This window comes from Spermophilus citellus (assembly GCF_964194105.1).
Source record: "Spermophilus citellus genome assembly, chromosome: 15".
Taxonomy (NCBI): Eukaryota; Metazoa; Chordata; class Mammalia; order Rodentia; family Sciuridae; genus Spermophilus; species Spermophilus citellus.
In genome coordinates, this window is record NC_138195.1 from 16,635,978 (window position 1) to 16,660,850 (window position 24,873).

Sequence of the window (24,873 nt, forward strand, 5' to 3'; positions counted from 1 at the left end):
ACACGTACATATACTTACATATAGACACACACAGGGCTTGGCACAAAGCATGTGTTCAATAAATCATTAACATTAAGGTGGTGATAGTGCAATAAGTAAAAACTAATTCATCCCTGTATTCCTAGATAGGATTCAAATGTAGACATTGTTTGGTTAGGGCTATGTAGGGCTTCTCATGAGGGACAATCTTCACCCAACCCATACATTTTTGGAGATATTTTTGGTTTTTACACTAATGTAGGGGGTTTTCTACTGGCAAGTAGAGGCCAGGAATGCTGCTTAACAGCCTACTATGCACAGGACATATTTTCTCCCAAAGAATTATCTGATTCTGCCTCCCAACAGTTAAACATTCTCAGACCCTGACCTGCAGGGTGACATCACATTTCTTCTAATAGTGCAGACCTGATGCTCTCTCAGATCATTCCTTACAGGTTGTCTATATATATATATATATATAAACATTTGCCAATGTTCTATCATCTTTGGGACCTTCTTACTCAGCACACCAAGCATCTTGCATTTGGTTCAGTTGGAAATAACAATAATATTTATATCTCATCTACTATGGAACATGCCTGTTTTAAATCCTTTCTGTTGGCTCAATCCTCACAACACTATGAGGAGAGGAACTATCTATCACAAACTCAGATTACAGATAAAACTAAGAAATGAAAGGTTCAAGCAACTTGTCCAAGGTGACACACAGGGCCAGGGCTCGCTAGTGGTAGTTGGAATCAACCTCCAGCATTCTTGTTCTTAAAATTCCACATTGTATACCTCTCAGTCCACAAATGAGGTTGGGTACCAACAGTCATAAGCTAACAAAGAGTGTTTACATTAAGGAGGAAGCACACACATGCTTACCAAGGTAAAGAAAGTTCTGCCTTTTTGATTGGTTATCACCTTATGTATCAAGAGATTACAAAATGTCAGTCCAAAAATCCACTCACACAAAATGGTGGACATATTACTGAGATACAGCAACAGAAAAGAATGGCCCAGATGGTGGAATGAGACAGACATCATTACTCTAGGTACATGTATGATTGCACAGATGGTGTGACTCTACTTTGTGTACAACCAAAGAAGTGAAAAATTGTGCTCCATTTGTGTACAATGAATCAAAGAGTATTCTGCTGTCATGTATAACAAATAAAAATTAAAAAAAGAGAAACAAAAAAAAATAGTGATCCACTGAAAACTCCCATGGTGCTAATGAGAATGGGCCACTTGCTAGTGGGAATGGTAGACAAAAAACAAAAAATAAAATCCTATAAGCCTGAAAGAAGGAAGAGAGGAACATACCAATTACTTGTATTTCATTTAAAGCATACCCAATGTATGAAAATTCATGTTTAGGGGCTGGGGATGTGGCTCAAGCGGTAGCGCGCTCGCCTGGCATGCGTGCGGCCCAGGTTCGATCCTCAGCACCACATACCAACAAAGATGTTGTGTCCACCGAGAACTAAAAAATAAATATTAAAAAAAAATTCTCTCTCTCTCCTCACTCTCTCTTTAAAAAAAAGAAAAGAAAATTCATGTTTACAGACAAGATGAACTAAAATGACCTTATTCCTATTACTAAAGGAATCCACTTTAAAAAGGAGGAAGACATATCGAGGAGCAGAAAGGTGGGGGAGCTAGAGGAGGAGGAGCTCCAAGAGTTGGAGCTCTGGCCTGGATGTCAATGGTGTTTGGTGGGTTAGAATTATAACTAGGATCTGTTACTGTTCTTTTCCAATTATTCTAAAAACTTAAAGATATCTTTAACAACAAAGGAATATGATTCAGTTCGAATGCAAGTTGAGGCCTTAGAAGCCCATCACATACAGACTAGAGGTTCAGTGTAGGTTCTAGAGACAGCCGATTGGAGTAGAATGCCAGGCCTTCCTCTTACCTGTTGTGTGAACTCGAGCAACTTGCTCGCTCTGTTTTGGATTCTTCAACTGTTAAACAGAGGATAATCATGGTCCTTCCCTCAGAGGTCATGTCAATAGTATGATGGCCATCAGTACCTAATTTTCATGAGTACTACATGTGTTAACTACTATTTTTACCAGCCATCAACTTTCTCAGGTGACTGATTTGTGCCCATCTCAGTATTTTTAATTCATAAATCTGTATAATGAGAATTTCTATTTCACAGGGTAGTTGGCGAGGATTAAATAACACAGAATAACAATGGAAAATTAGAAAACATCATACAAATATAAGTGGGTATAATTTTAGAGAGCCCTGAAGCCACTTATTGTACCACATACATAAAGATTATGCTCCTGAACTGGGTGGAAGCATTTTCTAGTATCTGGAGCCAAAATCAAGTTACAATTTGCTTAAGTGAACTTAAAAAAAAATTGGGGGGTGCTGGGTATTGAACCCCAACTCCTCTCACATGCTAAACAAGCATCCTATTACTATCAAGCTATCCCCCCTCAGCCCACTAGTAAACTTAAAAAAAAAATAACCCAAACTTTTTTTGGGTGGTTGACAGGTCAGCAGACTCCCAGATATGGAGAAAAAGATTAAAGCTAAGTCTGCAATGTCTTTTCTGTGTCTCTGTTTCCACTGCCGGCAGCTCAATTTAAACACCTAGAGCCAGCTAAAAGATGGTCAAAAAAGATGAGGAATGCCAGGTGTGGTGGCCCACTCTAAATCCCAGAGACTCAGGAAGCCAAGGCAGGCGTTCTAGGCCATCCTCAGCAACTTAGCAAGGCCCTAAGCAACTGACACCTTGTCTCAAAAAAAAAAAAAAAAAAAAAGGTTGGGGATGTGCCTCTGTGGCTAAGTATGCCTGTGTTCAACCCCTGGTACCAAAACCAAAAACAACCCAAAAGGGTGTGGAGGGTGGGGCGACAAGAGTCCAGGCACAGTAACACTAAAGTCTTCATAATCTGAATCTAGGATGAGACCACTTTTCTTTTTATCTCAGTTCTACTTTCTAACAGTTCTGCTATCTCTGTAACCTGAAGGGAATAGAAGGGAGGAATACTGACATTTCTACTTAGGGAATGTTTAGATAAATGCTGGGAGGAGGAGATGGGACTTACAAGCACCAGTGAGGTTTTTCACCTCACATGACCATGCATGTCTCTTCCTCCTCCCCATCTGAAGCCCTACTCCACAATCTAACATGCTCACCCTTCTGCTGCATACAGAATTAATATGGTTGATCCCTCTCCTGTAGATGCTCTCCATCTCCTTGCTTCCTTGGAACCTTCTCTTATTTTCCTCCTTCCCTTTACCATAGAGGCTTGCCACTGTGTAGGATTTCTGTTCTCCTTACACATTTTGAACAAGGCTAGTATGGTTGAAGTGAAAAGAATGATAGTGTGCCTGAAAATGAGATTAGGGAGAAGGACCCAGAACAAAGACTGCAGAAGTTGGATTCTACTTTGTCATGAAAAGCCATTAAAGGAGTTTTGAACAAGTTTTGTACATATTTGGTTTTTAAAAGATAACTCCAGTTTCTTTGTGTTTAGTCTAAAGGGGACAAAAGTGGAATTGACAGATGACTGTAGCAAAGGCAGTAACCACAGTGGTGCTGGTAAAGGTGGTGAGAAGGGGTCAGATGTGGAATATTAAAATGGTAGGAAATGGAGCAACATTTTATTGTTTTTTCTTGCTGCTACTGTTTGAAATCTTCTATAGTACAAAGATAAAACAATAATGAAGACACACAAATTGGACCTTTCTCTGGCTAGAGTGTCTAGGAAAGATGGGTGCTTAATTTTATTTGTGCAGTATGGTTTGAAATGGCTTATCCCCTTCAAAAACCCTATTGTGAGGTATTAAGAGGGTGGAAACTTAATCCAACTATGGTGATTAGTAGTTGGGTGTGGGGAGCCATTCTGACACGTGATTGGGTGACTCCCGTTAAGGGCCTGAGGCACTCTGGCTGTGTCGGAGTTATCCCGACCCTTTCCTGATGAGAGAGCCCATCCGTGTGGGGGTGTGCCTGACCACTGACCCCGGAGACCCAATCACTGACCCTGACCTTGGAGTGCAGCCCCCCCCTCAACCTTCATTGGATGGAATTCTCCCCTGAATCTCTTGTCCCCCCAAATAAAAGGCTACTCCCCGGCGTGTTCGCTCTCTCTCTCTCCTGCTAGCCCAGAGTAATCCTCGCTGCCCTGCTGGGCGGCTGGAGGCAGGGAAACAGGGAGGCGAGCCGTCTTGGACCTAGCAATGTAAAATAAGGTACTGTCTGTGTGTTTTATTTTGATCTCTTCTAACTAACTTAATGCCAGAACCTCATTAATGAAACCACTGCGCAGGCCGCGTGGTAGAGTTGGGCCTTTGAGAATTGATTAGGACTTAGGTAAGGTCATTAGGGTGGAACCCCATCATTGAAGACTGGTGGGTTTATAAGAGGGAGGATATAATGACACGTGCACACTTCCCATGTGATGCCTCTGCTGCCATCAAGAAAACCTCTCTAGATATAATCCCTAGACCTTGGATCAGAACCATGAGCCAAAGTAAACCTTTTTTCTTTATAACCCAATTAGTAGTATGATTATTAGCAACATAAAACAGACTATGACACTGTGAGTTAGAGCTTCCATAAAAAAAGCTTAAGAATCCTGTGAGGGCTGGGGTTGTGGCTCAGTGGTAGAGCGCTTGCCTAGCATGTATGAGGCCCTGGGTTCGATCCTTAGCATCACATGAAAATAAATAAATAAAAGTACTCTGTCCAACTACAACTAAAAAATAAATATTAAAGAAAAAAAAGAATCCTGTGAGAACCACAGCCTTTGGGATAGGAGTTCCCTGTGTTTCTCCTTTGCTAGCAAAGCAATAAAACTTCTTTTTCCTTTTCCTTAAAAAAAAAAAAATAGAATCCTGCCACAAAATCTTTTCTCTCTGGAGAAAAGAGAGGATCATCTGTTCAGATTGCCCAAAATGAGGAGCAAGTGGTAAATTTTCAAGATGAAAAGGACCAAAGGACTTTTACAAATAAAGATTCTGAGTCTTTTGAAATCCTGACAATCATGCTGCCTCAGATCTGTGGGAGGAAAATTCATATAAATGAGCCAGTGTTCTCAGGAAATCAGAGATCAGTTGGTGACCCAAGAAAACCTGACCAAAAATTATGTGGGGAGAATTTTTCCCTGAGTTCAAAGAAACCCATGGTTAGTATCTATCTAACAGCAGAGTTTAAAACTCCAGTTTTCAATAGTAGAACAAACTGCCAACGCTGCCTAAGGAGAGATTGTGAAACCAGTGTTTTGATGTCAAGGTGATGTGCACTGGTGTGTTTATGTCAATTAGTTTTATCGAGGTACAATTTATAAACAATAAAATCCACCCATTTATGTGAGCAATTCAGTGAATGCAGTCATGTAGTCAAACCTGATATAGAAAATTTCCATCCCTCAGGCTGGTCTGAAGGTAGTGAATTATCTCAATTGAATGATCAGACAGTTACAGAAAATTTCCATCCCTTATGCCACTTCAGTCACCTCTTACCCCACTAACAACCACTAAACTGCTTTATCTCGTTACAGATTTGCCTTTTCTAGAATTTCCTATACATTATGCAGTAATTTGAGCCTGAATTCTTTCCCTTGGCATAATGCTTTTGCAATTCATCCCTGTTGTTTTCTCAGCAGTTTCTTTTTACTATGAAAAAAGTATTCATTATATGGATCTCTGGTTTGTTTTGCTTTTTCATCTTCTGATGGATACTTAGGTTGTTTTCACTCTATTACACCTGTTATAAACTTGCAAAGAACTTTCATGTAAAGGCTATGGGTGAACATTAATTTTCACTATTCTTAAAATAAACTCCTAGAAGTGGAATTGCCATGCCAGGTGATAAGTTTGTCTCACTTTATAGGAACAGACAAATTGTTTTCCAAAGGCCTATACCATTTTCCATTTCCATTAGTAACTTGATCCCTGCTCTTGAATTTTAGAGGGCTACGTAGAACCTAAAGGAAATATGAAAAACATAAGGCACATAATTTGAAGAGAAACAATAAGTCTAATTTCTCAAGAGAATGTGAACAAAGAAAAACATGCCCTGCTCGGATAAACATAAAGTTCTTGCAGTTAAAAATTCTGGATAGGATACATAATTCTAATAACACTGCTAAATTGCACAGCACAGATGTTTTCACTGTCATCAACCAGAATAATAGTCCACTCATAGTATAGCATAACACAGTGCGTGATACTTAAATACTTTAAATGGATGAATGATTTTTCAGTGAGGGAACATATATGAATAACCTTACTATCTATCTCCTTCATGAGATACAATAAGAGTTATATTAAAAATATTTGAGTCTTTATAGTACAAGTACTCAAAAGCCTGAACAGGTTCATGTCACTTAGTGGGGATCTTTCCTGTGAACTCGCTGGTGGATGTGAAGGTTGGAGCTCTGGCTGAAGCCCTTTCCACATTTGCTGCACTCATAGGGCTTCTCTCCAGTATGCACTCTCTGGTGGATGAGGAGTTTGGAACTCTGGCTGAACCCTTTCCCACACTTGCCGCAGTGATAGGGCTTCTCCCCAGTGTGGACCCTGAGATGGATGCGAAGGTCTGAGCTCTGGCTAAAACCCTTCCCACACTCATAGCACTGGTAAGGCTTCTCTCCTGTGTGGATGCACCGGTGAATGTGAAGGTTTGAGCTCTGGCTAAAGCCCTTCCCACACTCTCCACACTTGTAGGGCCTCTCTCCTGTATGGACTCGCTGGTGGATGTGCAGGTTTGAGCGCTGACTGAAGCTCATCCCACACTCCCCACACTCATAGGGTTTCTCCCCAGTATGGACTCGCTGGTGGATGTGCAGTTTGGAGCTCTGACTGAAGCCCTTCCCACACTTGTCACATTTATAAGGTTTCTCGCCCGTATGGACTGCGTGATGGATAAGCAGACTAGAGCTCCTGGTGAAGCCCTTCCCACACTTGTCACACTTATAAGGTTTCTCATCCGTGTGGACTGCTTGATGGATCAGCAGACTTGAACTCCTGGTGAAGCCCTTCCCACACTGCTCACATTTGTAGGGTTTTCCTTCTGTGTGGTCTCTTTGATGAAGTGGTATTTCTGAGTTCTGACTGAAGTCCTTGCCACACCCACCACATTTGCACTGTTTGTCTGCAGTATGGATTTTTTCAGAGGGGTGAACATCTGGGCTGGTAATTGGTATTTTCCCACAGTCATTATGGTTACAGGGTTGTTCCTCTGTGTGAGCTCTCTGATGACTACAGCTAACCAACTGTGATCTCCATCTACAAATATCTTTACAGTTACAGTCAAAGGGACCCAAAGAACCCTCCAACTGTCTACATTGGCAATTTGCCTCATGACCAAACAATGGTGACTCCAGTTCTGTTACATCAGACACAAGATTAACTTGAAGGTTTTCTGAACAGTGGTTTATCGAAAGATTTTCCCCTCTTATTACTTTTCTCTCAGTGCTTTCTTCAGTTACAAAGAGATCTCTGCTCTCCTGAGGATCCTGAAGTTCTTTCTTACAGAATTTCACAGGGGAGTCTTGTGTAGCCATTTGGCTTGGAATTTCAAAGACAAATATATTTCACTTGCAATGTTTCCGAAATCATCACTTTGAAGAGGAACTACACTATTCCTGTTTCCGGAACTATGACAAGATGCTTCTCTGCACTTTTGACACAGGGAAATATCTCAGGATCCCCATGTACGTCTTTAAGGATTTATAATGTAATCCAGATTCCAGGTATTATATTGTCATCTCTTTCAAAATTAGCCAGTAGATGCCATAACAGATCCTGAAGTTCTTTCTCTTGGTTTTCCACAGAACTTTCATTCATGTCTCCTAGGGAACAAGAAGAATTTAGTGATAAGAACCAAGGGTAAATTTCAAGATAGCAGAACAGGAGTAGTAAGGCCTGAAGACTTTGTAACCAGGAGAAAGTTCAGCTTGTCTTTCTAGTCATGTCCTTGGGTTAATGTCAGGAGGAAAAAGCCTTGAGTTCAGAAGTCAGACATTCCCTTTCTGATCTAAAACAAGGCCAATAATCGTGAAGAGGTTACTGAATCCTATACCCTTCTTTCCCACAAATAACATTTCATTTTACTGTATTTTATTTTTAACAAATTCTTATTTTATTGATACTCTACTTTCAGAGGTGTTGGGGATACAAGAAAATAGAAATCCTTCTGCTTAGCAAGCTAGAGCTTCCTGGGATGAAAGACAAATATATCAACAACAATAATACCAAGGTAAGTGGTACAGATGTATATACAACATAATACATGCACAACTAGCAACGGGAGCACAAAATAGGGGAAATCAACCCAAATCTTGGGGCCTTGGAAAGATTTCTCAGAGAATATGATGGCCAAAGCGGGGGAAAAAGTGAAATGTCCCTAGGGCTTGGGAGGCTGAGGCTCTAACCAAATTAGCAAGACTCTGTCTCAACACTTTACAGAAGAAGAAAAATGATCGGTCAACAAATACATGAAATAATGTTCAACATGTCTAGTAATTACAGAAATGCAAAATAAAACTGAACTGAGATTTCATCTCACTCCAGTCGGAATGGCAATTATCAAAAATACAAGTAACAATAAACATGGGTGAGGATGTGGGAGAAAAGGTACACTCATACATTGCTGGTGGGACTGCAAATTGGTGCAATCACTCTGGAAAGCAGTTTAGAGATTCCTCAGAAAACTTGGAATGAAACCACCATCTGACCCAGTTATCCCACTCCTCAGTTTATACCCAAAGGACTTAAAAAATAGCATACTACAGCGATACAGCTATACCAATGTTTACAGCAACTCAATTCACAATAGCTAAGCTATGAAACCAACCTAGGTCCCCTTCAACAGATGAATGGATAAAGAAAATGTGATACATATACACAATGGAATATTACTCAGCCTTAAAGAATGAAATTATGGCATTTGCCAGTAAATGGATGGAACTGGAAACTATCATGCTAAGTGAAATAAACCAATCCCCCAAAATCAAAGGTTGAATGTTCTCTCTGATATGTGGATGCTGACTCACAATAGGCTGGGGGAGGGGAGGGAGGTTCACTAGATTGGAGCGGGGGCGGGGGGGGGGGCAGAGGCAGAGGAGAGGGGAATGGGAAAGTCAGTAGAATGAATTGTACATATACATGAACATTTCGAATGTTCATGTATGAATACATGACCAGTAACTCCACATCATGCACAACCACAAAAATGGGAAGTTACACTCCATGTATGTATAAGTCAAAATACATTCTATTGTGATGTATAACTAAAAAGAATAAAAAATTAAAAAATAAAGACCCTGTCTCAAAATTAAAAAAAAAAAAAAAAAAAGCTGGGGGATGTTGCTCAGTGGTTAAGCACCCCTGGCTTCAATCCTTGGTACCAAAAAAAAAAAAAAAAAAGTGAAATATGGAGAGAAAATATGTATTTGGAAAAACTAAAAGTAGCTTATTGTAAAGCAGATAAAAACAAAGGTAACAGTGGGACTGGAGGGTGTAGCTCAGTGGAAGAGGACATGCCTAGCACATACAAGGTCCCAGAGCTTCATACCCAATTCATTTTTTCTTTCTTCTCTCTCTCTCTCTCTCTCTCTCTCTCTTTCTCTCTCTCTCTCATACACATAAACACACAAAGCAGGAGGCAGAGCAAAGGGCTTGCTGTCTGACACTGAGTTCTTCCAGCCAACCCTAGCATTAACTGAAACCTATTAAGGATTTTACTTTTAGGGTGAAATAACTGTGATTATAAACACCACTGGAAAGCAAGACTTTAGATAGACAGTTGCTATAGCAATTCATAAAAAAAAATGGTAAGGGTGACTGTTGTGGAGAGACAGAGAGAAATTCATTCTAAATCATGTGATAAAAAACAAAACCTAGAAGCCTATGGGAAAGAAACACTAAGCATGCTCTCCAGGTTCCTTGTCTGAGTGACTGGTGTGTTGGTGCTATAATGGATAGGAAGTGAAAGGGGAAAAGGTTGAAGTAGGGAAGGAGACAGATAACAAACTTAAAATTTGACTTGTTTAATTTGTGGTGCTGGTGGGGTGTTGTTATAGCTGCCCAGGACCAGAGAGCTACATGGGTCTAGAATCCTAAGAGAATTGCGCTCAGAATACAGAGTTTACTTACTGGTATGTATGCTAGTTAAAACACAGTGTCGGACTGAGGCTGTAGCTCAGTGGCAGAGCACTTGCCTAGCATGTGGTTCAATCCTTAGTACCACATAAAAGTGAAACAAAATAAAGGGACGTTGTCTATCTATAACTACAAAAAAAACCATTAAAACACAATGTAAATATATTAGATTGCTATTAGAATAGAAATGTTGAGGAACTTCTAGATGATGGAAAACAGATAGATTAGGAATGATGGGAAAATTAAAGAAAAAAGTACACAGCTCAAATCATGTATAGGAGAAGAATTTGGAGGTAAGGGATTCTCAAAAAGTCCTAGAAATTTAAAACCAGACTCAGAATTAACAATATAAAGCAAGACAGGCTTATTAATTCAAGTTAAGCATTCCAAATGCACATGTTGTCATTAGTAGCACCACTCTCCCAACTCTCCTCTTGCCCACAAAACCTGAAATTTTGGTGACTAACAGCAGGGACCCCATATAAAGTCTCAAGAAACACGATCAGCCAGCCAGAAGGCTCCTAATAGTATTACTTGGGCTGAAGAGAGAAGCAGAGGTTGGGTTATTGTTGAATCTACACAATGACAGGACCAATTAAGGTACAAAAAGAAGCAACTGACTCCATATGTGCCCAGGATAGCCTTATGGTAACCTCTGAAGCAGACTTCTGGAGAAAGCAAGATAGCCCAGAGCTTGAGCTGGAGAAGCAGGACTTGCCCAAGTAACTTACTGGAACAAAGGGGTGGCCTTTAAAAGTGGCTTCTCCCATCCACCATCTAAATTTTCATTAGATTCTCCCAAGGCCAACCAGCAGAGGAATCCCTAAAGTAGAACACACATGTGCCACAGTGGTAGAGCATTGGCTGAGGATGCCATCATACTGGGAATACAAGACTTTTGAAAAAATATATAAGGAGTCAATTAAAAATATATATAATCGGACTAAAAAAAACTACTAAGAGGCACAAACTCAAGAAACAGTGAACAGAGGAAATAGGATTTTAAAGGTACATAATTAAAATACCAGAGAAATCAGAGGATATCATATTTAAACACAACTGAATAATATAAACATACTGCTATGAAAAACAAATCATAATTCTTCTAAAAAATGATTAATCATAAGTAATACCTGCTGTACCCAACTAAAGCATTCAAGTATTGGCTGCATAATTTTATGTTACAAGAGCTAGTAGGATACTCATTCTGCACATGAGGAAACTCAGGCTGAAAAAGCTTGAGTGACCTGTATCACAGATAAGTGTCAGGCTATCTTATTTTAAGGCCTACAATCTACATGGGGGGAATGGCGAAAAAAAAAAATATGGCTAAGCTGGAAGATTGAGGGATTCTCCTAGAAGAAAGATAAAAGTAAAGGCCCATTTCCTACTAGTATTATGAAGGTAGTAATGGCATAATAAAGTCAGAGAAAATTATCAAAGAGATAACAAAAAATTTCTCCCCTCAGAAATCAAGATTCAGAGCCGATGCTAAAATGGTATGTGAAATGACCCATAATTTTTAGGCACAGCCTTATAAAACCTCAGGAATTCAAGAAAAACAAAAAATAACAAGGCCAATCAAAACAACAAAAACAAACCCAAAACAAAACAAAAAGCTGGGCATGGTGGCACACGCTTGCAATCCCAGCAACTCAGGAAGCTGAAGCAGGAAGATCACAGGCTTGAGAGCAGCCTAAGCAACTTTAGGGAGACCCTGTCTCAAAATTTAAAAAAATTAAAAGGTCTGGGGATATAGTTCAGTCGTAGAGCACACCTGGGTCCAATCCAAGGATGAGAAACAAAATAATAAAAATCCCATAAAACCCCCCAAATGCTAAAAGCAACCAGATAGGAAAGCCAGACTATGTGCAAAAAATATGAATTATATGGACATTAAACAAAATCTGGAGAAAAGTGATTGTGCAATAAAAATTCTATGGGCTGGGGTCTTAGCTCAGTGACAGAGCACTTGCCTACATGTGTGAGGCATTGGATTCAATTCTCAGCACCATATATAAATAAATAAATAAATTAATTAATTAATTAAAGGTCCATTGATGGGGCTGAGGATGTGGCTCAAGCGGTAGTGTGCTCGCCTAGCATGCATGAGGCCCGGGTTCGATCCTCAGCACCACGTACAAACAAATATGTTGTGTCTGCTGAAAACTAAAAAATAAAAAATTAAAAAAAAAAAGTCCATTGACAACTAAAAAAAAAAACATTTAAAAACAATTCTATACACAGTCAATCCAATAGAAGGAAAAGAGATATTTTTTAAAAATATTTATTTAGTTAGTTAGTTATAGTTGGACACAAAACCTTTATTTAATTAATTTATTTTTATGTGGTGCTGAGGATCTAACCTAGGGCCTTGCACATACTAGGCAAGCGCTCTGCCGCTGAGCCACAACCAGAGCCCAAGAGATAATTTTTCAGATAAGAAATAATTCAATTACTGAAACATTCAGAGATGGACTGCAGTTTTTTTTTTTTTTTAATTAAGGAAAAGAACAAAATAGAGGACACAGAGACAAATCCACAAAATTACAACTACCTTATATTAGACCAAGGTGCTAAAACCATGCAATGGAGAAAGGATAGCATCTTCAACAAACAGTGCTGGGAGAACTGGATATCCATATGCAACAAAATGAAATTGAATCCCTTTCTCTCACCATGCACAAAAGTCAACTCAAAATGGATCAAGGAGCTAGGAATCAGACCAGAGACTCTGCGTCTAATAGAAGATAAAGTTGGCCCTAATCTTCATCACGTGGGGGCAGGCCCCAAATTTCTTAATAAGACACCTATAGCACAAGAGTTAAAACCAAGAATCAACAAATGGGACGAATTCAAACTAAAAGGTTTTTTTCTCAGCAAGAGAAATAATATGTGAGGTGAATAGGGAGCCTACATCCTGGGAACAAATTTTTACCCCTTCAAACATCATATAGAGCTCTAATCTCTAGAGTATACAAAGAACTCAAAAAGTTAAAAAACAAAAAAGCAAATAACCCAATCAACAAATGGGCCAAGGACTTGAACAGAAACTTCTCAGAAGAGGATATACAATCAATTAACAAATACATGAAAAAATGCTCACCATGGGGGGGGGCGGGGAAGGTACACTCATACATTGCTGGTGGGACTGCAAATTGGTGCAGCCAATTTGGAAAGCAGTATGGAGATTCCCTGGAAAGCTGGGAATGGAACCACCATTTGACCCATCTATTTCCCTTCTCGGACTATACCCAAAAGACCTAAGAAGAGCATACTACAGGGACACAGCCACATCAATGTTTATAGCAGCACAATTCACAATAGCTAAAATGTGGAACCAACCTAGATGCCCTTCAATAGATGAATGGATTTTTTAAAATGTGGCATTTATACACGATGGAATATTACTCAGCACTAAAAAGGAATAAGATCATGGCGTCTGCAGGCAAATGGATGGCATTAGAGCAGATTATGCTAAGTGAAGTTAGCCAATCCCTAAAAAACAAATGCCTAATGTCTTCTCTGATATAAGGGGGGTGACTCAAAATGGGATAGGGAGGAAGAGCATGAGAAGACTACCACTAAATAGGGAAGAGAGGTGGGAGGGAAAAAGAGGGAGAAGGGGAGTTGCACAGAAGATGGAAGGAGAACCTCATTGTTATACAGAATACATATATGATGTTGTGATGAGAAAAAAAAAAAGTGTGTCACATTAGATTGGATAGAGAGAAAGGATGGGAGAGGAGGGGAGGAGTAGGGAGGATAGGAAGGGCAGCAGAGTAGAATAGACAATATGATTGATGTATGTACATTCCATGTATGTATTATATGTCAAAATACATTCTGCTGTCATGTATGACTAAAAAAATAAAAATAAATTGTATGGTAAAAAAGAAAAAGGAAAAGAAGATGCATGATAGAATTGCAGCAAGCAAATAAGTCAATAAAATACATAATTAGGTTGCATCTACAGTTAACATATAAAAAAATAACCCAGACTCTACAATAGCAATATGGAATCAAAATCCCCTGAAATAAGATATATATATATATATTTTAATTCAAGTATCATCCACACATGATGGTGCACACCCATAATTCCAGCAGTTTGGGAGGCTAAGGCATCACAATTGCAAGTTTGAGGCCAGCTGGGGCAATTTATTTTATTTTATTTTTTTTTAAGAGAGAGTGAGAGAGGGGAGAGAGAGAGAGAGAATTTTTTTAATATTTATTTTTTAGTTCTCGGCGGACACAACATCTTTGTTGGTATGTGGTGCTGAGGATCGAACCGGGCGCACGCATGCCAGGCGAGCGCGCTACCGCTTGAGCCACATCCCCAGCCCCTGGCTGGGGCAATTTAATGAGAGCCTGTCTCAAAAATTTTTATAAGGGCTAGGAGTATAGATAGTTCAGTGGCACACTGCTTGCCTGCCTAGCATAAGCAAGGTCCTGAGTTCAAGTCCTAGCAGTGGTGGAGGTAGGGGGGGAAGAGAAGCAAGTATTAGCTAGAGTTGTGAAAAAAAAAGGAATCATAATCATAATACACACTACTTAACTCTAAAATGACCCATAAGTTCAATGTAAAAAGCAATGTAAGCATTAGTTACTGAAAGACTAACATACAGGAGAATAAGAATGCTAGGGGAGGGGCTTGGGATGTGGCTCAAGCGGTAGCGCGCTCGCCCGGCATGCGTGCGCCCGGGTTCGATCCTCAGCACCACATACCAACAAAGATGTTGTGTCTGCCGAGAACTGAAAAATAAATATTAAAAAAAAATTCTCTCTCCCTCTCCTCTTTCTTTTAGAAAAAAAAAAAAAAAAGAATGCTAGGGGAGGTAAGATCAAAAAGCTGTATCCTTGGGCTGGGGATGTGGCTCAAGCGGTAGCGCACTCGCCTGGCATGCGTGCGGCCTGGGTTCGATCCTCAGCACCACATTCCAACAAAGAAGTTGTGTCCGCCAAAAACTAAAAATAAATATTTAAAAAATTCTCTCTCTCTTAAAAAAAAAAAGGCTGTATCCTTTAGTAGAACAAAACAGAGATTACTTTATGTATATACGTGACTGCATGCCCAGTGTGATTCTACAACATGTACACTCAGAAAAATGAGAAATTATATCTCATCTATGTATATCAAAGTGTACAAATGCATTCTACTATCATGTATAACTAATTAAAACAAAATGTTAAATTAAAAAAAGCTATATCCTCATCTCTGATATGAAGAAGTCAATAGAAAATATCAAATATTGATAAACTGGGAAATAGCAGTATATCACAATACTACAAATTAAAATTAAAATGATACAGAGGTATTATTTCCCATTTTTTATACCAGCACAAACTCAAAGTCTAAAGGCATACTTCCCAAACTAGTATCACTCATCATACTTCAGTACAAACTGGTATCACTCATCACGAAGTGCTGAGAGCCATTGCCAAATAGGAATGACGCATCGAAATTTCCTTGCCAGCGTACCCCATGTTGCTTAGAGGAAGGACTCATGGAAATGGACTATCTTGGAGTCAATCCTAGAGGACTGATACCTAACCATATTTGGCAGATGGACGTCACACACTTGCCAGAATTTGGAAAATTAAAATATTTACGTTACAGTTGATACTTCTTCTGGATTTTTGATGGGCTCCCTTCATGCCGGAGAAAAAACTAAAGATGTTATAGCTCATTGCTTACAAAATTTTGCCACTGTGGGCGTTCCTAAACAGTTAAAAACAGATAATGCCCCTGGTTATACCTCTACCTCTTTTAAACAATTTTGCTCATCATTTGGTATTACTCCCATACAATCCACAGGGACAAGGCACAGTTGAAAGAGCTCATCAAACTATTAAAACGTAGTTATTAAAGCAAAAAGAGGGAATTGGAAAGGGGTATATATCCCCCAAAGATAAACTTAAAATAACCCTTTTTACTCTAAACTTTTTAAATTTGGATTCATCAGGACTCAGTGCTGCAGAAAGACATATGTATCCAAAAAATGTACATAAGCCTAAGGTACTTTGGAAAGATATTCTAACAGGACAATGGAAAGGTCCTGATCCAGTGATTGTCTGGAGTTGGGGTTCTGTTTGTGTTTTTCTACAGGGAGAACAGCAGCTGATTTGGATTCCAGAGAGATTAACTACAGCAATTTCTACAGACCAAAAAGAAGATGATTTGGCTCAAATCCATAACAGCTGATATCCAGAGCTCCAGCTTGGCTATTCTTACATCTGCGACAGTGATTAACCAGGGTGCTTTTTTCAATATCTATTTTATTATTGCATTTTTCCCACATCATAAAGTTCTATTTTATTTTTGAGCTCATACAAACCTAGGTTAATATTTTTCTAATCAGTTTTATTTTTTGACTGTGGAGTTTTTAAACATTGCAATGGAGATTTCACCTAGGTAAAGCTACAAGGCCTTTACTATTTCTTATGTGTTGTACGTTTGTGTGCACTCTTGTGTTTTGTGTTGTATGTCTGTATGTGCATATGTCCATTTTTCATATATGAGGAGTGCTCATGAAAAAATGGATCCGAATTATTATTTTTTATTATTCACGTGATTTAAATGGTTTAATTTAAATTAGGTAAACAGCTGTTAAGGATTGTTTTTAAAGGTGGTTAACAGATCTGTTTACTAATTTAATTAGGTAAGGATTATTTTTAAAGGAAGTTAACAGATCTGTTTGTTTACTTTCACCTTTCCTTTTCATTATATTTAATAATTCTGTTCAGGATAATGTCTCTTTAGCATCATTGCCAAAATTCCCATCTCCATCCCAGTGCCAGTGAAGACTAAGATAAAACCAAACTACAACTTCTGTGATAGCCATCACAGTAAACTGTATAAACTGATGCATCAATGAATATAACTCAACAAGTAATGCTCAATCAAGGACTTGATTTACTTTGGGAGGAAATGGACATATTGATAGACTCCTCCGATTTGAAGTGCTTGCAGAACTTGCCTGGACTATATATCAGTTGTATGCATTGTGAACTATCGTCTGGTGCAGCGAATTGTGGTACTGCTGGCATATCTTTGCTGATGGTGTCACCAGTGATGCAATTTTTCCAAAGGAGCTGTCAACTGGCTTGGTGTCGTGGCATTTCTGTATCCTTCTCCCTTCTGCTAGTGATGGTCTAAAATTTGGGGGCCAACAGAGGTGAGGCAAAGAACCTCACCCCCCACTGGCACCAAGGCTAAATTTGAGGGCCAACAGAAGTGAGGCAAGAACCTCACCCCCCCACTGGTGCATAGGCCTATCCACAAGTATGGCTGTATGCTGGACCGGTAGTCAGTGACGGGTAAGATCCAATTGCAGTGGTATCAACCTAAGACAGGAGGCTGACGCCTAGAGGTCAGTTTTTCCCATGACGGGTAAGAACCATATGTTGAATTGGACAACCTACCAGGCACAGTCCTTAAGCCACATTGCTTGTTGTTTAATTAATCAGAAGGGGGGAGATGCTGAGAGCCGTTGCCAAGTACGAATGACGCATCGAAATTTCCTTGCCAGCGTACCCCATGTTGCTTAGAGGAAGGACTCGTGGAAATGGACTTGCCTTGGACATTCGCAGTGACATTGCATGTATGCTTGAGTAAGGTGACCTTGCTCAAGGACAAGGGCGGATCAGGTTTTAGGGAGTATCCCATCCATGGGTTTAGGGCAGTTCCAGGTTTAAGGTGTACCCTGCCGGGAATAGGGCGTATTCTGCTGCCTCAGGCACGCCGGATCCTTGAGTTCCCGTTGAGTTCTCGTGGGATTCAGAAAGTATTTGGGATTCAAAGCCTGGTGGAGTACGTGAATTTTGTGGCAGAACGTGAATTTTCCCAGAACGTGTGTAGAGTGCCGGTGTGAGTTCGGGAAAAAAGAATTGCTGTTTGAATCTACAAAGCTGTGAGTGGCTCGTGATTTTGTGCCCAGCCAGACTGCGGCAACGAAGGAAGAATATTTTGATAGTTATCTATCAAAATCATAAATGTGTGCATTCATGTTCTAGATTTCCAGGCATTTATATAAGATTAATCACCTTATGTGGCTTGTAAAAGCCAGTGACTAGAATCTGGGTAGACAGTTGTTAGGAACACGAAGAAGCTTTTCAATGTGTTCCTTTTCAAACTTCTTTTCTTAACCATGTGAATATATTTATTATTTAAAAAGAGAGATAATAAACAGCTGTCTAAGCATATGGTTTGGAATGAAGACACACTCAATAATGAACAGCTGAAAGGATCACAACTGAGTGCCCTTAGGAAGCCTCAGTGTGGCTGGAGGAGCATCAAAAGAACTGCTTTTATCGTAAGCCTTTTGTTATAGTTTGCTTACCTAGTGAATATATATCATTGTGTTTACAAATTTTAGGAATAATGAGAAGAGCCAGGCACAGTGGTATACATCTGTGATCCCAACAACTTGGGAGACTGAGACAGGAGGATCACAAGTTTGAGGACAGCCTCAGCAATTTAGCAAGGCCATAAGCAACTTGGTGAGACCCTGTCTCAAAATAAAGAGTAAAAATGTTCAGTGGTAAAGAGCCCCTGGGTTAGATTTCTAGAACCAAAAGAAAAAGAGTAATGGGAAGAAAAAAAAAAAAAAGAAGAACACAACAACAAAAAACACACTGACACAAACAGAATAAAAAAAGAAAAAATGACAAAAGAAAAACCACTAATTTGAAGCCAAAATTATCAAATAATGAAAGGATACGATTTCAACATCCTCATTGTACAATACTTGGGAATGGCTAGTGGCTACAAAAATTACAGGTGTATGAAATCAATGAAGGAGAAATTTTATTGAAAGCTTTCACAAGTAATAATAAAACTTTGTGGTTATCAGATTTTTAAATATTTAAAATAATATGGCTGGGCATGGTGGCATATACCTGTAATTTCAATGGCTCAAGAGGGTGAGGCAGGAGGATAGCAAGTTCAAGGCCAGCCTAAGGCTAGCTGGGGCAACTTAGGGAGACCCTGTCTCAAAACAAAAAATAAAAAGTGCTGGGTAGGTAACTCCATGTTAAAGCATCCCTGGATTCAATCCCAGCACTGAAAAAACACAAAACAAAAAACAACAACAACAAAACCATAATCACCACCAAAAAACCTGCAATAATACAAAGAATTAATATATAATAATTTCAACATTGAGGAAAAAAAGTTTCTTCTCTACTAAATTCTGCAGTAGTCAATTATTAAATATTGACCATGTACATACAGCACTGAAAATAGAGTCAGTCTCCCATGTCTGTGGGTTCCACATTCATGGATTCAACCAATTGTGGATGAAAAATATCTGGGAAAAAAACTATGCCTGTAACTGAACATGTGCAAATTTTCTTCTTATCATTATTCCCTAGATAATATAGCAAAACAACAATTTATCTAGAATTTACATTGTATTAGAAATCATGTAAGGTTTGCAAGAGGATGTGCACAGCTTACATGTAGATACTAAGTCATTTCATATGAGTTTTGAGCATCCTCAGATCTTGGTATCTGCAGGGACTCTGGAACAAATCTATGGATACTGATGGATGTCTGTGTTAGATAGCTGGCTCTCTCCAGGAACCTAGCTGGAAACAAGGAAAAAATCAGATTTGAACATCCAATGGTTAAAAGAAGAACATATAAAAGAATATGCCACTGGGTCTGAGACTGTGAGACTGTGAGATATAAATAGAAAGCTTTGAAAGGGGGGGTCAAGTGGAAGGCTTAGTAAAAGGTTTCATATAGGTTTGAACTTCAAAAAAAAAAAAAATCTTAAAGGACAAAACCAATCAGGAACCAGAGCATGGGATAATCACAGGATTGAACCCAGGACCTTATGGATGAACTCCACCACAGAGCCACACCCTAGCCACTGATTTTTTTGTTTACTTTAAGCTATTTAAAATTTATTAACACTTAAATTATTATTTTTACCATGCTTGCACATGCTATGTAAATGACCTACCACTGAGCTACCTCCTTAGCATTTAAAATTATTTAAATTGTACAAATTTATAGGGTACAGTATGATATTTCAACACACACACACACACACAGTATGTACTAAGAACATGAGGGTAATTTATGTTTCCATCTCTTTATCATTGCTTTGTGTTTGAAGACTTCAAGCTCTTCTCTTCCAGGTATCATAAAGTATATAATTGACTATTGTGAAGTGTAGTCACCTCACTGTTCTATAGAACTTAGAATTTATTATTTTTATCTAACTGTGTCTGGGTACTTATTCTCCAACTTCCCACTGTCCTCCTCTACCTCCTACTTGCACACTTAAGCCCCACAGAGTTCAGCTGCACTTAAGGTTTGAATTATGGTAAAAATTAGACAGATTGTTAACTTAAGTTTTCAAGCTCAAATTAGATATTATACATAGACTTGTCTCCCTTATTTATTTATGTATTTATTTATTTTTGGTACCAAGGATTGAATGCAGGGGTGCTCAACCACTGAACCACATCCCTAGCCCTTTTAATTTTTTTATTTTAAGACAGGGTCTTGCTAAATTGCTTAGGGCCTCACTAAATTGCTGAGGCTGGCCTTAAACTTGTGATCCTTCTGCCTCAGCCTCCTGGGTTACAGGGATTACAGGCCAGTGTGGCCATGCCCAGTGACTTTTCTCCCTTAAATGTCACTTATCTGTCATTTTTGGATAAAAAGCCAGAATTACCCTAGTTGCTGGTGTGGAGGCTAAGCTCCCTGTCTGACTTTTGAGGTCTTTTGTGTCCTGTGGTCTATGGAGCATTGTTCTCTGCTGCCAAGTTCACCCTTCTTTTCAGCTAAGTCTGTTTTCCTGTGGTCCTTCAAGTGCAAGCACAAGTGCATGTACACACAGTGAAATTTGCAGATACTGAAGATGGGGAGAAAGAACTTAATAAAGGCCTATTTCTAAACTAGGGGACTGGAAAAATGAAAGTAAGAATATGAGAAGTTAAAAAGGAAAAGTCTTAAAATTTTCAACTCTGAATTTGAAGTAGCCCTGGATATTCAAGGGCTATCTATCCATGGCCAAGATATCTATCCATGGCCAAGAAACACATGGGAGTAGGGTTTAATATGAGGATAGAAAAATAAAGACATTAGGGCTATCAAAATAGAAAGGTAGTTGAAGCCTTTTAAATATATATTATCTCTTTATTCAAATATCTACACACAGTATGCATTCTCAAGAGGGGCAATATCACCCCCAAAGGGATGAGAATTTGTTCTTAACACATTACACTTGGTTTTTAGTCCTCTAAACAATTCTACTTGGCAAAACCTTATTCCTTAGTACTTAATTTCTGTTGGAGAGAAATTTAATTCAATTTGTCTCCTTAGGAAGAAATGGTTGTGAATCATTGACATATAGTAATGGGGTGTATAGTGATCAAAAACCAAACAGGCGGTGGGGTGCCATGGTGCACACCTGTAATCCCAGTGGCTTGGGAGGCTGAGACAGGAGGGTCATGAGTTCAAAGCCAGCCTCAGCAAAAGTGAGGCACTAAGCAACTCAGAGAGATCCTGTCTCTAAATAAAATAAAAAATAGGGCTGGGGATGTGGCTCAGTGGTCCAGTACCCCTGAGTTCAATCCCCAGTACCAAACAAACAAACAAAAACAAACAAACAGGGGCTGGGGATATAGCTCAGTTGGTAGAATGCACAAGTCCCTGGGTTCAATCCCAGCACCACACAACAACAAAAACAAACAAACAAACAAACAAACAACAACAAAAAGGCAGGCTTGGAGTGTACCTTATGATAGAGCATTTACCCTAGCCATCTGTGAGCTCTGGGTTCAATCTCCAGAACTGTAAAAACAAAACAGCCCTCTGGGATTTCCAAATTCAGAAGAAAGTAAATCTGCAGCAAAAAGAAATATGAAGGAGGCTGGAAGAAACAGGACAACTATGACCTCATACAAGGCAATGAATTTCAAGAAAAGGTTAACACTGTAGAACCCATTAATAAAACTGATAACAGTAAATACTCTGGAATAGAAAAAAAAAAAAAAGAAAGAAAGAAAAGAAAAAGGAAAAACTCTGAAGGGGACAAACAAGCCAGCATAGTGGCACACACCTATAGGTGTGTCCCAGCTACTTGGGAGGCTGAGGCAGGAGGATCTCTTGAGCCCAAGGTCCAAGTCCAGCCTGGGAAACACAGAGATACCCCATTTCAAAAATCACAAAGTCAAGCCAGGTGTGGTGGCACATGCCTGAAATCTCAGTGGCCTGGGAGGCTGAGGCAATAGAGAGGATCTTAAGTCCCAAGGCCAGCCTCAGCAATTTAGTGAGACTTTCAGCAACTTAGAAAGATGCTGTCTCAAAATAAAAGACAAAAAGGATAGGGATGTTGCTCAGTGGTAAAGCACCCCTGGGGTCAATCCCTAGTACCAAAACAAAATAAAAAATTAAAATACTTCCTTATGAAAGTCTTGCTTTATTGCACCAAGTAAGCAATTTTGGTACCTATGTAAAGCACAGGCCTAGGACATGAAAATACATGATTCTTACCACTCAGAAGTATTTTTCAACCTCCTCTCCAGGTTTAGCTGGAATAATGAATGAAGAGCCACACTTACCAAGAGAAGAAGAACCAGGAATCTGCCACAGACTGAGGCAGGGAAACCCTAAAGAGCCACCACAACAGTATGCTTTTTTTCAGTCATTTTTGTGGTGTCTGTTTTTGACTACAAAATGGTAATTTCACATGACTTAACCTAGTATGTGTCTATTCATCTTCCCAACTAATTAAAAATTCTTTATCAACAGGATGTATTATCTTTTCTGTGATTCATAATAATTCATCTAACTATTACCCTTGGATACATTTAGTAAGCAACACATTTTTTTCACTACTTTATTTATTTATTTTAGTTTTTGGTACTAGGGATTAAACCCACAGGTATAAACCCCAATCCCTGGTTTATAAAAAAGGAACACGTCTGGGTTCTGAAAAGGATTCAGTGAAGCCACTCACTAGTCTCAATTCTTTTTTTTTTAAATATATTTTTAGGTGTAGATGGACACAACACAATGCCTTTATTTTTATATGGCGCTGAGGATCGAACCCGGGTCCTGCCCGTGCTAGGGGAGTGCTCTACCACTGAGCCACAATCCCAGCCTAGTCTCAATTCTTAATAAAGTTCTTCAACTGCTTAGGATAATTAGAAAATATCCTTTGGCATAAAAAAGAATTAGGAAACAAAGACTCCAATAAGCAATGTTCAGGTTTGTAATGTTCTTACCCACTGAGACTAAGTTCCTGTAATTTTCCACCATCACAACTCTGTACAGCTTCCTCTAAGCAAGATCCAAGTAACTGCATTCTTCCTCAGTGAAACCATACACACATCCATGAATGTTACTGGTTCCTAAAATATTAGGAACCAACAACTACTGCACAAATGCCCTGGAAAAGTGAAATTGGTAGCACTGGAAAAGGTGAGAAGAGTTGAGAAGTTTGCAGATCAGGGATCTGAGCAAACTAAATCAAGTTGTGTTGGAAAATCTTTCCTTTTCCAGCTACTTTGCTACTTCCATTCAAATTTTCCCCTCTTGCCCACTACCCATCCAAGCTCAAGCTATCAGCTATTCCATTTTTCCTTGTCATTGTCATCTCATGGTCATTGCTATGTTGTCTTTTTTAAAAAAAAATGACAGTAGAATATATTTATGCACTATGATATATCATACATAGATGGAATATAATTTCTCAAATCCCATTCTCACCATTATCCTGACAACCTCAACACTAGCAACAACTGACCGCACATTCTGACCTTGCATTTGTTAAACTCCATTGAGCCAATGATCTCAGCCTCATTTCATTAAATCACAATAACTATAATCAAGAATAATTTACTCTTTGATTCCTTCACACTTCTTTCCATTTCATCCATCACAAACTCTCACCCCTACTCACTCTAGAACATATCTGTGTCTCTCCATCCTGTATTGCTTTTTTAAAAAAAAATTTTGTAGTTATAGATGGAAATAATGCCTTTATTTTATTTGTTTATTTTTTATTTTGTGCTGAGGATCGAACCTAGTACCTCACAAATGCTAGGCAAGCACCCTGCAAGTGCTCTGCTTCTGAGCTGCAGCTCTAGGGCCACTGCATTGTTTTTGCTACAGCCTGAGGGGTGGTCGTCTTCCACATGCACCAAACTTTTAATCATTCTATTTCTACTTTCACTCCTATGAACGTAAAATTTTGCCATACAGCAGCTATCGTGATTTTTGAAAATCACAAACCAGGAATGAGACCTTCCAAGGCTTTTCAGTGAACATCAAATAAAATCCAGACCCTTCATCTTGGCTTGGAAGCTTCTGCAGAGCCAGTACTAAAGCAATGATTAAGGACAGGCAGTTAGTTAGTTAGTGTAGACAGGTGATGGGGAAAATGAAAGCTGAGTTAGGTCTGGGAAGTTGGAGACTGCTTCTGGTGGACTGAAATGCTAATACCTCTAGAGACCTTTCTCCACCCATTTCCAAGATTACCAATCTATACTGTTCCTCCCAAAAGGATGTTAACAAGCACCTCCTGAGCAGACAGGGAGCTGTTAATTAATGCCTCCTGGGCTATAGCTCCCTTCCTACCCAGGATCATTCCATCTTTGGCCCTTCTAGCCCATCTGTTTCTCACCTTTTGGCCATCCCACCGGCACCCCACCACCTCCCAACTAATCAGGTCACTAGTCATGTAGGCAGGATGGGAAAATGAAGGAACAAGATAAGAGAAGAGGGCAGAACAA

General features: G+C 39.3%; 2 protein-coding genes across 6 annotated transcripts in view; one reads left to right on the forward strand and one right to left on the reverse strand.

Annotated features, from left to right (window-relative positions):
* Positions 1 to 24,873, forward strand: part of LOC308634075 (uncharacterized protein) — a gene marked incomplete at its 5' end in the record, with an annotated part of 185,715 nt that overhangs the window by 110,054 nt on the left and 50,788 nt on the right. The window lies entirely within an intron of this gene.
* The window catches only part of ZNF239 (zinc finger protein 239), a 34,217-nt gene that overhangs the window by 3,173 nt on the left and 6,171 nt on the right, over positions 1 to 24,873 (reverse strand). For 3 of the 5 annotated variants that reach the window (XM_081267481.1, XM_081267480.1, XM_081267482.1), the window contains exon 3: positions 5,865 to 7,805. The exons of the other annotated variants lie outside the window; for them this stretch is intronic. In XM_081267481.1, coding sequence (XP_081123607.1) covers positions 6,339 to 7,517 — 1,179 coding nt within the window. In that variant the 5' untranslated portion in view covers positions 7,518 to 7,805 and the 3' untranslated portion in view covers positions 5,865 to 6,338. Of the gene's footprint in view, positions 1 to 5,864; positions 7,806 to 24,873 lie in introns of those variants that run through there. 5 annotated transcript variants of the gene reach the window in all.